Source organism: Antechinus flavipes, chromosome 3, assembly GCF_016432865.1.
Source record: "Antechinus flavipes isolate AdamAnt ecotype Samford, QLD, Australia chromosome 3, AdamAnt_v2, whole genome shotgun sequence".
Lineage (NCBI taxonomy): Eukaryota > Metazoa > Chordata > Mammalia > Dasyuromorphia > Dasyuridae > Antechinus > Antechinus flavipes.
Genome location: NC_067400.1, coordinates 607,210,554 through 607,227,176, shown reverse-complemented (window position 1 = coordinate 607,227,176; position 16,623 = coordinate 607,210,554). Strand labels below are relative to the sequence as shown.

The following is a 16,623-nucleotide window of genomic DNA, read 5'->3' as shown; positions in this document are numbered from 1 at the left end:
TCTGATGACCTTATCTTATGCAGAGATAGATTAGTCATCTCTTATAATATATAATCTTTAAAAAGGAAAAAAAAGTTCCAGAAACTCAGCAACAAATTAAAAAAGCATAACATTATTTGTAGTATTCCATACCCATAACCCCCCACTTCTTCACAGAAGCTGGAGATTAAGGATTAAATAGAGTATTGAAGTGTCTCAGTGGATAAAGAACTGGGCTTGGAATCAAGAAGATTTTAGCTCAATCCTGAGCAAATCACTTAACCTCTGCTTACCTGTTTTTGCTGTTATAAAAGGGGGATAATGATAGCATCTACATTCCAGATAGCATGTGTAAATCTGGCACATAATTGATGCTTGTTTACTTATTGTTATTTAACTATCTCTAAGCATACAAATAACTTTGCCTACTTCCAAGATCCTGATTTTAGAGGAAGAAGGGACTTTAGAGATTATTGAGTTCAATGGTTTCATTTGACAGGAGAGAAAACTGAGATTCAAAAGATCAAGTAAGTGACTTACTTGGCCACCCAGATCTCTCCATCAATATTTGAAAGATCTTCAATTTGGGCAGCTTGCTTCCTCTCTGTACAAATGCAGATTGTCATTTCCTTCAATTTAAGCAGATGGCCTTTTAGAGTTGTATCTGAAACATCCATCCTTTGAAGCCTCTAAGGGACTGATTTCTTCTGTACTTAACTAGGCTGACCTCAAGAAAGCCAGATCTTTGGTCCTATTTTAGAAGCCTCCAAACTAAGTATATTTTGCTGGAAATTGAATTCTTTGTGGATCACTTTCAGGAACCCAGGAGTGTATAAGTGGAGCAGTGAGGAAATTCCCATCAGATCTATGATAAGTGAAGACTTTATGGCCAAATAACAAAAAGGGATGATCAAAGAAGATAAAATGGTTAGTGTTTATTGTATAAAATCTAAAAAAATTTGCACAAACAGAACCAATGCAGCCAAAATTAGAGGGGAAGATGAAAGGACATCTTGTCTATGGATATTAGTTCTAATTGAAATTTAATTATATGGAGTATGTTTTTCAGGCAGGTTAGAAAATGTCTTACATATTTTAGATTACAGGTAGTGGGTTTTAAGTTTTCATAAATCATGTCTGCATTTCCTTCAATTGCAGTAAACAGTAACTTGGTTGCTACATGGTGTGTGTGTGTGTGTGTGTGTGTGTGTGTGTGTGAGAGAGAGAGAGAAAGAGAGAGAGAGAGAGAGAGAGAGAGAGAGAGAGAGAGAGAGAGAGAAAGAGAGAGAGAGAGGATTTTATGAACAACTATAGAATAGGATATTTTGCATCTGAAGTACTGTGAATAAAAAGTTGTCAAATCCATTCCTAGCAATAGACACTAAATTGAGTTGCAGAATATATAACCTTCCTGCTTCCTCTTATTAGGGTTTGAGTTTTTGGTGACTTCTGAGGCATCTAACCAAGTCTTTAAGTAGTAATCCATATTGCATACGGAAATGTCAAGTTTTAAAGACTATGTTGTCATTTTTTTTAAAGCTCTGAAGTGAGAAATTGTTATGCTTAAGTGCAATAATATATCTATAAAGATATACTTCACTTTTTCTACTTGAAGGCAGTAATATGTAAAGCACAACATTTTTTCTTTATTTTTATTAAAGATTTTTTATTTTTAAACATATACATGGTAATTTGACACCACTGACCCTTGCATAGCCTTTTGTTACAAATTTTTTCCTCCTTCCCCTCACCCCCTCCCCTAGATGGCAAGCAATCCAATATATGTCATACATATTAAAATATCTTAAATTCAATATATAAACATATTTATATAATTCTCTTGCTGCACAAGAAAAATCAGATCAAAAAGGAAAGAAAATGAGTAAGAAAACAAATTGCAAACTAACAAGAACAAAAAATTGTGAGAATGTTTTTTTGTGATCCTCATTCTGTTCCCATAGTCCTTTCTCTGGGTGCAGATGGCTCTCTTCATCACAAGATCATTGGAACTTGCCTGCATTGTCTCATTGTTGGAAACAGCCATATCAGTCAGAATTGATCATTGTATAATCTTGCTGTTACCATGTACAATAATTTCCTGGTTCTGCTCACTTCACTCAGCATCAGCTCATGTAAGTCTTCCCAGACTTCTCTAAAATCATCCTGCTGATCATTACTTATAGAACAATAATTATTCCATAACATTCATATACTATAACTTCAGCCATTCTTCACCTGATGGGCACCCACCCAGTTTCCACTTTCTTGCCACTACAAAAAGGGCTGCCACAGACATTTTTTGCACATGTGGGTCCCTTTCCCTCCTTTAAGATCTCTTTGGGAGCCCAGTAGAAACTTTGCTAGATCAAAGGGTATGCACAGTTAGATAACTTTTTAAAGTACAGTTCCAAAAAGCTCTCCAGAATGGTTGAATCAATTCACAGTTCCACCAACCATGTATTAGTGTCCCAGTTTTTCCACATCCTTTCCAACATTCTTCATTATCTTTTCCTATCATCTTAGCCAATCTGAGAGGTATGTAGTGGTATCTCAGAGTTGTTTTAATTTGAATTTCTCTGATCAATAATGATTTAGAGCACTATTTTCATATGATTAGAAATGGTTTTAATTTCTTCATCTGAAAATTGTCAGTCTATATACTTTGACCATTTATCAATTGGAGAATGACACATCAAATGTATTTTTAAAAAGGACTGCAAAAGATATTATATGAAAATGGTCTTTCAATAAAATTTTGGTTGAAAAATAAAATTAGAGGGGAAATTAGAAAGGAGCATGGAAAATTTTTGCAGCAAATTTTTTCTGATAAAAATTTCATTTTCATTTTACATATAGATCTACGTCATACATTATACATACATATATATGAATGTATATGCATATATACAATGTATATATATGTTATCTTCATTATATATAATATACATTCAAATGCATAAGGATAACATCTATTTTCCAAATGATAGCAGTTTTAGAAGGAAGAAATCTAAGTTATCAATAGCCATATTTTTGAAATGCTCTAAATTTTTAATGATTAGAGAAATGTAAATTAAACTAACTCTGAGGTTTCATCTTATATCTATCAGATTGACATAGAAGAAAAAAAAAGGAAAACAGCAAATGATGGAGGGACTGTGGAAAAAAAAAAGATATGTTGATGTACTGTTGGTGGAGCTATGACTTGTTCTGGATATTTAAAAAAATAATTTGGAATTACATCCCCTAAAGCTACTAAGCTGTGCAACCCTTTTGACTCACTGATACTACTTCTAATCCTATATTCCCAAAGAGTTCAAAGAAAGAGTAAAAGGGCCAATATATACACAAATATTTGTAGCCGACATGTTTTCTCTATAAAGTATTGGAAACTGAAGGTATGCCCATCAGTTAGGGAATGGTTGAATAAACTATGATACATGAATTTAAAGGAATACTATTGCAACATAAGAAATGATAAAGGGAATGATTTTTGTGAAAGATGGGAAAACTTGTATGATACAGAGAGAAGTGAGCAGAACCAGGGGAAGAACTTACACAGGAACAACAACCTTGTGAAGACAACCAACTTAGAGAGACTTAAGAACTCAAATTAATGGAATAACCAACTACAATTCCAAAGAACTCATAATGAAACATGCTACTCCTCTCCTAACAAAGAAGTGATAGACACAAGGGGCTGAAGGAGACATACATGCTCTTTGGACATGGTCAATGAATGAATGTGCTTTGTTTGACTACCTGGTCAAACCTCAGAGATCTGAGAAGTCTTCTATCCCCTGTATTATCCTCTTTTTCTACAGATAAGAAAACTGAGGATCAGAGAGGTCAAGAAAACTCAGCATCACATAAAAAGTAGGTGCAAAGCTTAGTTTTGGATCCTAATCCTCTCATACCAGATCCAAGCATCATCCCATTGTACTCCTGGTTCTGGGAAGGGAGCCAGAACTGAGGGAAGGTGGGAATTTCTCAGGCTGCCACAACAATAGTCCGGGGTCCCTGAATGGATGGTGACAGAACAGGCTCACCTTTAGACTTCACATATTGGCCGGGGCTGCAAACTTGATGAGGCACACACAGCTCACAGTTATCATCTTTCATGTCAATGCAAAAATAATTAGTAGAACAGCCACACACAGTGTTGGAGGTAGATGAACATTCTCTTCTGGTCACCAAACCGAGCTCTGAAAGAAAGAACAAAAGGGAGAAGGAGACATTAGGTCAGCCAATTACCATTTATTCAGGACCTACTATGTTCCAACCACACATTAAAAAGAAGGGTAAAAGATAATCCCTGCTTTCAAAGAGATCACAGTCCAATGCATGCAAACCAGTACACAGAAACAAGATCCACACAGGATAAATTGGAGATGATCAAGAGAGGAAAGGCCCTAGACTTGAGAAGGAAGGAGATTGATCTCTTGCAAAAGTGGGTTTTTAGCTAGGATTTTAAGGAAGATAAGAAAGACAGAAGGTGGAGGTGAGCATACAGCCATGAAGGAAAATTCCCAGCTGGGAAGACCACAGAGTCCATTTTCCCTGGATCACAGAGTATGTGTGAAATAGGGGAGAGTATAAGGTACGATAGGATTGTAAAAATAGTAAGGGGCTAGGTTATGAAGGACTTTAAAAATTTCAGTTTTGCTCCTAGAGATGAGAGGGAGCCATTGAAGTTCATTGAGTTAGATGGTGACATGTTTGGACCTGTGCTTTAGGAAAATCATTTTGGTAGCTGAATGGAGGATAGATTGGAGTGGGGAGAGACTACAGACAGGCAGACACCCTCATAGCATTTATTTCAACACTCTAGGTGTGAGGTGAAGAGGATCTGCTGTGTCAAAGGAGAGAAAGGGGTATGTTCAAGAAATACCACACAAGGTGAAATCCATGAGCCTTGTAGGTCCTGGTAAGTCCATAACACAACTGAAGAAGGAAGGAACTGCTCTGGTTAGCTACAGGGTGACACAGGCTGAGGAAATTTGGGACCAGTCATTTACCCTTCTGTGAGCAGGAGGCTGGCTCCATTTCTACAGATTCACATGTCTCTGAGTTGCATGCTCAACTATACCAAACCACCTGGGTTCATCATAATCTCAGGCAAGTCTAACAGACCCTCTAGGAAAATATCCACTGTTTAGATGCAGCCATTGAGGTCCAGTCGGGAAAAGGACTTTCTCAAGGTTACACAGAGTCATCGAGAGGTATCAAGAAGTAAAGGGAAGGGGCAAGGGAAGAAGCATTCATTTACTGCCTATCCCTCAATGTACCAAGCAGTGTTCTATATAACAACCCTAACAAAATCTGCCCATGGTTACAAATTAGAAGTGTCTGAAATCACATTTGGACTCAAGTCGTGCTAACTCCAGATCCAGATTCTATGCACTGAACCAGCAGCTACTAGAGCCCAAATCTCCCAGCCAAATCCAGAGAGAAGACAATTAGAGTCTGATAGAACTTGACTTCTTATTATAATGAACCCTCCCATTTTAAAGATGAACAAATGGAAGCCCAGAGAGGTAAATTACTTTTTCCTGATTTCCTTCAATGCTAATGCCTTCCTTCTAAGGCAATTTCTAATTCATCATCCTGCCTATACTATGTTGGTACAGAGTGTTGTCATGGAGTATACCCTATTAGATTTTCAGGATCTTTCTTGGTATCCCCAGCACTTAGCACAGAGCTTTACACATAGTATGTGCTTATTGGATGTTTATTGGCTGGCTTGCCCAACATCATACAGATAATAAATGGAAGAGATAAGTTTTTTTGTTTTTGTTTTTGTTTTTGTTTTTTTTTTTTACCCAGCATCTCTAACTTCTAGTCTAGGACTCTTCCCTAACTGAGTGTGGTTCCCAATATAGCATTTTCACCCTTTTTGTTGTTTTTCATTTGCATTTTGTGTTCTTACTTAATTTTCTTTTTGATCTGATTTTTCTTATGCAGCAAGAGAGTTGTATAAATATGTTTAGATATATTGGATTTAACATATATTTTAACATGTATAAAATATATTGAATTATTTGCCATCTAGTGGAGGGGGTGGAAAGGAGGGGAAAATCTGAAATACAAGGCTATGTAAAGGTCAATGTTAAAAAAATTATCCATGCTTATGTTTTGAAAATAAAAAGCTTTATTTAAAAAAAGAAACACTATGCTCTAGGATCTTAGGAAGTAGTCTAAGCCCTCATGTTATAGATGTGCAAACTGATGTCCAAAGAGTGGATATGACTTATCCAAGGCCATAGAGGGAAAAGCCTGGAATGGAACCCAGCTCTCCTAACTTCTAGCAAAACATTCTCCCACCTCTTTTCCTGGTCTACAGCATTGGGTTGTAGACATCCCTCCTATCTGATCTTGTCTGGTAAATTCAAGACTTTTAATTTCCTCAGAACCCAGCTCTCCCTTTCCCAGGGAAGCTACAGTACCTACCATAGGACAAACTCTGGGTTAGATCCAGGTCCTAGTTGATCCTAAGGCCCCTGAAGAATTTCTTACCAGAGTTACAGACTTTACATAGGAGACACTTGTTCAGGACATGCTTGTGTGTGGTGTAGGTCCCAGGATCACAAGGAACACATCTGGTGCCTCCTGTTATGTTACATGGCCCGACACGCTTGTAACCTAAAGATAACAAAGAGTCAGCATCAAGAACAAGGCACAGGACACCTCCTTGCAGAAGCCACAGCTCTCCAATCTCATTTCCCCTTCATAACACCACATGAACACCCTAGACCAGGTTCAGGAAGCTCCCAAGGCTATTTACAGAACTTAGGATGGTTTACTATAAAAATTAGGAGGAGTGCACATCCATCCCTCAATTTCAACCCAGACTGCCAAAACTGGAAGGGATCTCAAAGATAGAGAGAGACAGAGACAGAGAAAGATACACACAGCATGAGAAAGAGAAAAAGAGAGAGAAAGGGAGGAGGAGGAAGGAGAGAAACACATCCCCTGAGAGAGGAAATCAGATGAATTCTGGGTTCAGAATAAAAAATAGTATATTTCACTTTCTTCTTTTTTTGCAACATGACTAGTATTGAAATGTTTTACATGATTTCACATATATAAATAAGTTCATATTGCATACCATCTCATGGGATGGGGGCAGGGCTGAGAGAGAAAAGGAATTTGGAACTCAGAATTTATAAAATAATGTTAAAGATATATAATTTTTTGAAGGGAAGAGAGAATCAGAAGAAGACCTTATGGAGAAGGTGGTGTCTGAGTTATACATCAAAGGGATTTAAGAATAACATAAGACTTATGGGGAATATTCCAAACAAAAAGGAACTCTGATAATGCAAAAGATGCAGAGATTTGGGAATGGCATGCAGTCTAAAGCAGCCAGGTGGCCAATTTGATTGGAATAGGGAAGTGTGAGATGTCAGATGAAATAACATAATTAGGCGGTTGCAGTAGATAGAACACCAGGCTTAGATTCATGAAGACCTGAGTTCAAATCCAGTCCCAGATATTTGTTGTGTAACCACAGGGAAGTTACATAATTCTGTCTGATTCATAATTAAATAATGGAGAGGATAACAAGGTCTGCATTTTTGTGGCTGTTGAGAGAATAAAATGAGTAAGTATCATCTTTCAAGAAATTATCAGGGAAAACATTCCTGATATTCTAGAATTGGGGATAAAATAAAAATGGACAGGAACCATCAATCATCTCCTTAAACAGATCCCAAAATGATATTTCTAAGAATATTATGGTAGAAATGACCCAACAATCTGGAGAACAATTTAGAATTATGCCAAAGGGTATCAAACTGTGCATATCCTTTGGCCTAGCAGTGCCATTACTGGGTTTGTATCTCAAGGAAATAAATCATAAAGGAGAGAAAAAAACCCACATGTGTGCAACAATCTGTGTAGCAGTTCTTTTTGTGGTAGTAAAAAAATTGAAAAATGAGGAGATTCCCAACAATTGGGGAATGGCTGAATAAATCGTATATGAAGTTAATGGAATATTACTGTTCTATAAAAAGTGATGAACAAGCTGATTTTTAGAAAGGCCTGAAAAGATTTACATGAACTGATGCTGAGTGAAACAAGCAGAACCATCTGTATGCAGAATTATGAAGACTGAATGTAAATCAACATATGCTATGTTCACTTCTTTTTTCTTTTTCTTTTTTTCCTCTCTTGTGGTTTTTCCCTTTTGTTCTGATTTTTCTCTCCCAACAAGTTTCACAAAGAAATATGTATTTAAAAAGCTAGCATACACGTGTAACCAGAAAAAAAAACCCACAATAATACAGAAAATATAGTAACATTTCAGATCTCCAAGACCAAAGAGAAAATATGGTAAGCAGCCAGAGCTACAATTAGGATAACACAAAATTTAGCAGCTTCTATATTACATAAGATATTCTGGAAAACAAATGTCCTAGGATTACAACCAAGAATCATTTACTCAGAAAAACTGAGTATAATTATTTTGAAGGAATAATGGATATTTAATGAAATAGGGGACTTTTTAGTATTCCTAGTGAAAAGACCAGAGCTGAATAAAAACAAAAATTGATTTTCATGTAAGACTCAAGAAAGACCAAAAAAGTTAAATAGGAAAGGGTCATCTTAAAGGACCAACTAAGGTTAAACTGCTTATATTTCTTCATGGCATGATGATATTTGTAACTCAAAAGTTTCTCAGTATTTGTGCTGTTAGAAGGAGTGTAGATAGACAGAAAGCCCAGATCTGATTAGAATACCATGGATCAATATCTAAAACAAATAAAAGAGATGCTTGTTTTAGCAGTACATATACTAAATTTAAAAAAAAGAATTCTTTAGAATTTGTTTTGTTATTTCTTGTGTTCTTTAAATTCTTTCTGGGTAGTGAGCCAGTGGAAGTTATTCTTTGGGATAGAAGAAGCTCTTTTTCTTTCAGTGTCCTGAAGGTGAATGTTAGTCTTCTCTGTTCCCACAGTAAATTTCTATGGTGGGATTCTTTTTAATTTGGCAGTTCATTTTTTAAAAAAAAAGATACATTAATGTAAGCACCTCTAATCCTAGGATGGGGTGAATTACCTCTCTATCCTCTGACCAGGAATCCCAAACCAAAAGCTCCACCTTTTAGCAAGTGCCCATATTCAGCAGCACCCTGTCTTACTGCCTCTGTACTCACTGGGTGCTAGTTACTTCTTGCCCGGGGCCACATCTCTGCCACACATCTGGGTCTGGTATTCCTGATCAGCTGAGGTTCATTCAGTCTTTCCAGACTCAGATTTCACATGCAGTTCAGGAGGTGAACGTCTGTGGTTTCTGAGGAGGTTCTAGACACACCTAGGTAGCCCTCTTAGTAGCTTTCCACTTGGTGTTTCAATGGGGATAGTCTGGAGGTATTCACACTTTATTGGGGTTATCCCTAGTCCTGTATCTTTCTTTGTACCTTTTTAGGCTGTATTGATCAAACTCCTATTCTTTCCCAAGTCTTGGTTTTTCACCAGTCTATGTTCTCCCTGAGGTGCAAATTTGTTCCATTTGTGGGGGAAATCTGGAGAGTTTGAAGTTTACCAATTTACTCTACCATCTTCCCAGAATCCTTCTCCCAAAATTTATTCTTTTATATTGAAACATATCCTATGGTCTGCTGTATATATAGTGATTTTTTCTTATGATTTTTTAAATTTAAGTTTAAAGTAAAAAAAATTAAAACCCCCAAAAGATAAAAGATCTACATATTCAAAAAAAATATAACAGCTTTTCTCTGATGGCAAAGAAATGGAAACTGAAGAGATGCCCATCAATTGAGTAATGGCTGAACAAGATTTGGTACATCATTATAATGGAGTATTATTGTGCTTTAAGAAATCATGAGCAGCATCTTCTATCTCAAAGAGTAACATGAAATGGCTCCCTACCCCAGAGAGAATTTATAGAAGAACTCAAAAAAGAATAAAAAAATCAAATGAGAGATATTGAGAAAAAATTAAAAAAACAAGATTATATAAAAAAGGTATAATGCTGGAGAAATTGAGTCAGATAGAGATTAGAGAGTTTTTTGATAATTTATTTAAAACAGAGAGATTTACTGGGACCAAATGGATCCATGATTTAGTCCCAGGGCTGAATGAGACTATGGTCTCCAAGAATCCAGCATCCAGCCAGCATCCAGCCAGCATCCAGCCAGCATCCAGCCAGCATCCAGCCAGCATCCAGCAGCCAATGAGAGTTCTCCATGACATATTTATACACAGTAGCTAAACAAAGACAGGAGGATGGAATCCAAATTCTGCTGAGTGGGAATCTCTAGGCAGGAACCATGAATCTGGTTCTCACATGTTGGGGGGGTGGGACCATAAATTCTAACAAACTGGGAGTTAAGAAAGTGTCTGACTATATACATAAAGTTTGGAGTCTCCCTTTCTGAATTTACACGTTGACAATTTATAATCTTAAAGCAAATAGTCCCGAGTTATATCAGTCTTCATAAACCAGAGGGGAGGGGTTGTGCAAGTAAGGAGATTGAACAATTAAGGAAACTAAGGCAGGACCAATTAGAGAAACTGAGGCAGAAGAGTTAAGGAAACTGAGGCAGAACCAATTTAAGGAAACTTAGGCAGAACCAATCAGGGAAACTGAGTCAGAACAATTAAAAGAGAACTTGGCACAACAAAGATAATCAACTAGAAAAGGAGATAGTCTCAAAGATGAAAATAACTCTTTGAAAATTAGAATTGGGCAAGGATAAGCCAGTGAAGCTATGAGAGTCCAAGAAACAACAAAACAGATTCTAAAGAATGAAAAAAAAAATAGAATAGACTATGAAACATCTTATAAAAATAATGACATCTGGAGAATGGATGGACAGAAATTATAAAAATAGTTGGACTGCCACAAAGTTGTAACTAAAAACAAAACCTTGACACAGCAATGCAAGAAATAATCCAAGAAAATTGTCCTGGAGTGAGAGAACATGAGGGGAAATAAATAGAAATAAAAAAATAAAAAATGTGGAAAACACATAGGAATATTATTACCAATTTTGAAGCCCCCAGATCAAAGAGAAAATCTTGCAAGAAACAAGAATAAAAACAATTCAAATACTCGGGAGCCACAATTGGAATTGTAGAAGAGTTAGCAGCAGCCAAAATGAAAGGCCACAGATCCTGGAAACATATCTACCAACAATCAAAAGAACTAGAACTACAGCCAAAAATATCATATCCAGCAAATTTATCTATATTGGACAAGAAAAAATAAACATTCCATGAATTTGCAATTTTCAGGAAAGCCTGAACTCAATAAAAAATTTAATATATGAGGCAATATCAAAGATCAGTTTTAAGGAACTCAACATGCACAATTGTGCATGTTTTTGTTTTGTTTTGTTTTGTTTTGTTTTTTAACATGGGAAATGTATACCATATGTTTAAGATTGATATAAACAATTGGGCAACTCAGAACAAAGACTGGGGCATAGTTAAGGTAAAACTAATAATTATGCTATACAAATGAGGTACACAGGAAAAATAGAGGTATTAGAGGAGGGAAGAGAGGTCATAGTTCTGAAAACCTACTCACATCAAGAATGAGTTAAATATGCAACACTACATATATATCATTGATTCAAATTGTGTTCCCCTTGACTTTTGGGGGGAAGCAATGGGAGTGAATTCTGAGAAACTCTCCTCTGGGAGAGGCCCCCCTCAGGGAATGAAGATAAGTGGTTTCATTCAGTTGGAAATCTTGGCCAGGAATAGTTGTACCCTATATTGAATTGAAAAGTAGTCCAGGACCATTCCTAGTGGCTTATTCAATTGGAGATGCCAGCCTGATAGTCAGCTCAAACTGCTCCCCAGCTTCCAGGCCAAGATGGACTTATAAAACAGGGGTCTGTTAAGACACCTTTGTTAAATTTCTAATTAGGAATTTTGCCCACTAAGAAAGCCTCCTTCCTAATGAACTTCCTTTTTGCCACATATTCGGGTTTGCAAATTTTTTCTCATTGGACTTGCCTCTCCAAGCAGAGGGGATTTCTCCCCCTATTCCCACACCTCAACACCATGAAGACTATAGCACCTTCAAAAATCTATGAAGAAATAAGGGGGGAGGGATGGGTTTACTAGAAAGGAAAGGGTGTAGTAAAAAGACAACAAAGAAATCCATGGGTGTGGGGGGAGGTTAAACAATAGCAAGACAAGTTTAGGAGCAGAATTAAAGCAATAAGTCAACAGGGATAGGAAAGATATATGTGGGGTGTGTGTGTGTGTGTGTGTGTGTGTGTGTGTGTGTGTGTGTATACACACACTTTCTATATGTATATATAGGTATATATATACACGTTCTATGTGTATATATATACACTTTTTTGATTTTATATGTGTGTGTGTGTACTTTCTTGATTTAGTAATTTGTTATATATTTTGAATTCTCCTTTATGTTCTTCTGGGCACATGACAATATTCTCTTTTGTTTTGTATTCTTTCTCTATTTCTCTTTTTTCTTATTCTGTTTTTTTTTTTTCAGGGAAATAAGTTTTTAAAAAAAGAAATGATGAGCAGGGAGTACCCAGAAAAACCTCGAAATACTTACATGAACTTTGTGTGGAATGGGTTCTAGACCCGTTTCCAAAATTAACTAATCAGAGACATCCTCAGGTACAAAGAGAAAGCATTTATTTAGTCCCAGACACACACCTGGGAGCCATTCCAGCTCCCACCATGTGCTTGTGGAACCTGACCAGCTTCTGACTTTTTGGGGTTTAAAAAACAAAAAACCTGAGCCTTTTCATTGGATAGACTAAGAGAACCTAATTATCCTTGACCAATGCTGTCTGCTTCCTCTGGGTCACATTGATGTTGTTCTAGTGGCAGTGATGAGAGTTGTGGGAATCCCCTTTTTGGTCAGTTACAATAATGTAACATGATTAATTGAGAATGACTTAGCTATTCTTAGCAATACAATGATCCAAGAAAATTGTGAAGGACTTATATAAGGACTTATATAGAAGGACTATATAACTTATTATATATAAGTTATTATATATATTATATATATAATATAAGTTATTATATAACTTATATTAAAAAATGTTATCTCTCCCCAGAGGAAGAACTGATGCAATCTGAATTCACACTGAAGCATATATTTTTTTAAACTTTATCTTTCTGGTTTGGTTTTTGGTCCGTTTTCATTTACATTATGACTAATGTGGAAATGTTTTACATAAACACACACACACACACACACACACACACTTTTATGCTTAAATCAAATTGTTTGTCTTCTTAGTGCTCCTCCATCATTCCTCTAAACTCTGAGAACACCCCCTCCCTCCCCTCATGGTCCCTTTAAGCTCTGAGATTCTATGATTCTGGAATTTGAATGGACACATGAAGAAAGGAAGAGAGCTTGGAAGAGACATCCATTTACCAGAGAAAGAGAATGATTTGTCCTAGAGGAAGAAATTCTCTCACCTACCTGGATCGCAAGGGTAACAGCACTCCCCGTCAGCTTCATAAAGTCCTACATACACTCCAGTGCATGAGCCATCAACATGATGAGTATCTTGGGCAAGGAAAAGGAAGGTAATGCGGGCAAGGAAGAAAGAATAATCCAAGATGTCAGGAAAGGTGGGCTGTAATCTTGATTTTGTCATTCACTGGCTAGATGACTGGAGACAACTTGAAAATCCTCAGGATTTCTTCCTGTTCCAGACCTGGGATCCTAGGATTGAATCTCTTTCTTTCTAACTAGCTAGCTAGCTAACTAACTAACCAACAGCAAAAAGCTTAAAAAGGCTAGAAGGGGAGGGAAGAAAGAAAAGCCCTCCTCCCACTGTTTCTAGTCACTCCAGGCTACTCACAGACCAGATCCCTGAATGCAATCTCATGCACCCTACCTTTGTGTAAAACTCCTCAGGCACCTTCTATCTCATGGTACAGTCTCCCCTGGATCCTGGTCAGGTCACAGATAGTCAGAATTTTCCCCTCCTAACTTCTACAAGACAAGTTTGGAATTTGGGGTATTCCTAGATACCTGTTTTCAGTTCTGCACTCCCTCCCCCTCTCACCTTTGTATGAATCCCTGAGCTGCCAAACCTGACCTCCTCTGTGTCTCTGATGAAAAGTGTGGAGTCATTCAGCTTGGTAAAAAACTTAGGTTATTTTTCTTAGACAGAACTTGGGGAAAAGTTGATCACACCAATACACACACACACACACACACACACACACACACACATACACAGCAGTGTTCCATCATGCAACTCCCAAGACTTGCATTAGAGCCTTTCTAACTTTGAGCCTAGTTCTCTACCTGCTTCTTTGGAGGACATAGATGCATGTCTATGTGTGTATGTAGGTGTGTGTCTGTATATATTCATATATATATACACATATATCTCAAGCAGTGCATTAAAAGTGATAGCTAAATAACCAAGCAAAACCATCCAGCTTCAATAAAATGAATAGCTCCCTATATAAAACACAACTGAATTATAAGTACCAATATGTACTACAATTAACAGGCCTTGCTATAGCATAAATATGACATAAAACATAATCAAATGAACATAACAGAAAATAAAAACCATTTTCAACATGCAATTATCTACATGCACATCAATAGAAATGCAATTACATCCAAGGCATTTTTCACAGAAGAATGCCTCCCATTGTCACCTAGAAAATACTACTATATAACATTTATAACTGTGTCTTCAGACTACTTAATTGTATCACACCTTAGTGTAGTGACTGATCTAATAGTCATCCTTCATCATAGTCATCAATAGTCATCCAGTCAGTCCCTGACCAATCTCTCTGCTTTACAATGGTGCTAGAAGTTGGAATGGGCTGACTCCAGAATTATGCTAAACTTGTTCCTACATGTGAGTTGGCCACCAGTACATTCCAGGTTGGCTACCGTACATTCAAGGTCTGTGGGCTGAATGTAATAATCTCTGTATTTCTGTAGCAGGTTTGGGCATGAACAGAGTTGGCCCCTAGTTTAATTCTCCTTCCCTATAATAATCCATATGGTTTCCTTTGCACTTTCAGCGTCTACATTTGAATCAGAAAGTCTATACAACTGATGGTCTCTTTTTCTCACTTTTCTCACCATAGACACTCCCCTCTCAGCTCTCTCCACCTGTGTTAGAATCCTTGCAATGTGTTAACTCACTGGAATTTATAGAAACAATGCTTAAGTTTACACCTTTAAGAGTTCACACATTAGAATTCACAAGTCAGGAGATTCACATTTACACTTCCCACAATCCCACACTCAGAGAAGGAGTCAACCTTTGGGTTCACACCTTTAAGAGATCTTATAAGCTCTTAGAGCCTCAGTCAGGAGTCAGTGAGGAGACTTCAGAAGATTCACAAGTTGAGGAGTCTATTGAGGAGACTGAGAAGCTAGACACTGCAGTCGGGCAGAACTGGGGATTCAGAGGAGGAGAGGCTAAAGCTGACAAAGGCAGAGGCAAAAGACTAGCAACAAGAGCTCTCAGAAGCAAGGAAAGCTTACCGGGTTATTTTGGAAGAGACAATAAAGGATCTGAATTTTTAACAGCTGGCTGCATTTGAAGTGATTATTACTTTGAACTGAAACTAAGGCTACTTCCAGAAGCTCCCCAAGAAACCTGCTCCCAGAGAACCATTATATTTTAGAAAAGAAGAACACCACACACCTGCTCATTGGAAACTCCAACTAACTCTCCTATGGGCAATAGGTGGCTGTGATAAATAGTCCTTATAGAGTCCTGTTCCCCACCACCCCAATTCTGTGGGGCTAGTTTATAAACTGACAAATTGTCCAGTCTCTCGCTGACCTTGTATGAGTTAGCTTTGCTAACATCTCAGTCCCTGGACTGGGAAAGCAGTCTTTATCTCCTTTAGATAGAGGAATCTGATAGTGCTTGGTACACAGAAGGTGTTTAATAAAAGTTGATTGAGTGAGTGACTGACAGTATTCACTAGGCAAGTACAGGACTGAAAGTTACTGACTGCTTAGCAGACAATCCAGGGTGTCTTGTGGCATGGTGTCCTGGTTCATATAATCTTTTGTTCAAAGTTCAGGATCCAACCCATCTTTGTATCTTTCTATTTTTCTTAGGCACTACTTCTATGAATCCTGAGAAAGGGCTGTTGGATTCTGCAATGGTGTCATTCTCATCCTTTCCTGGAAACAGCCTTTGAGAACTTTTTTTGAAGACAAAACATGATAACCTTTGCCATATGTGGGGATTTGCATCATGTGGGGCCCTCTACAAGTGGGAGCTTTGTCCTTCAGAATAGAATTTCTCATCACTTTTGCAAGGAATTATGGAGTGTTGGGAGCTAGTTCTCCAGAGCTGGGACAAGTTAGTTTCTCTATCTTATGCTTCTCCCATATGTTATTTTCTCAGCACATTGGGTTGTGAGTGGGGCTACTGACCATACTTTTCAACCCCAAATTGCAGGATTTTACTAAAAGGCCCACAAAAGCTCCACCCTCCATTTCTGTGAGGCTCCACTGTATGAATTCCACGGGTCAAAAGTCCTTCCTTTTCTCCTCTGTGAGATATTTCTTCTTTCTATATGTCTACATTCTCTTCCATCTCTTCAGACCTACCAATCAATGGACATTCTACATTAAGTGCCCACAGGGGGCAGCAAATAGTGAGCTAGG

General features: G+C 37.4%; 1 protein-coding gene across 4 annotated transcripts in view; it reads right to left on the bottom strand.

Annotated features, from left to right (window-relative positions):
* The window catches only part of LOC127555970 (tumor necrosis factor receptor superfamily member 14-like), a 659,215-nt gene that overhangs the window by 280,344 nt on the left and 362,248 nt on the right, over positions 1–16,623 (bottom strand). The window contains exons 1-3 of one of the 4 annotated variants that reach the window (XM_051988756.1): positions 13,432–14,129; positions 6,493–6,618; positions 4,026–4,181 (exon numbers count right to left, since the gene is read on the bottom strand). The exons of 2 other annotated variants lie outside the window; for them this stretch is intronic. In XM_051988756.1, coding sequence (XP_051844716.1) covers positions 4,026–4,181; positions 6,493–6,618; positions 13,432–13,609 — 460 coding nt within the window. In that variant the 5' untranslated portion in view covers positions 13,610–14,129. Of the gene's footprint in view, positions 1–4,025; positions 4,182–6,426; positions 6,619–13,431; positions 14,149–16,623 lie in introns of those variants that run through there. One more of the 4 variants, XR_007952323.1, reaches the window with a different exon arrangement.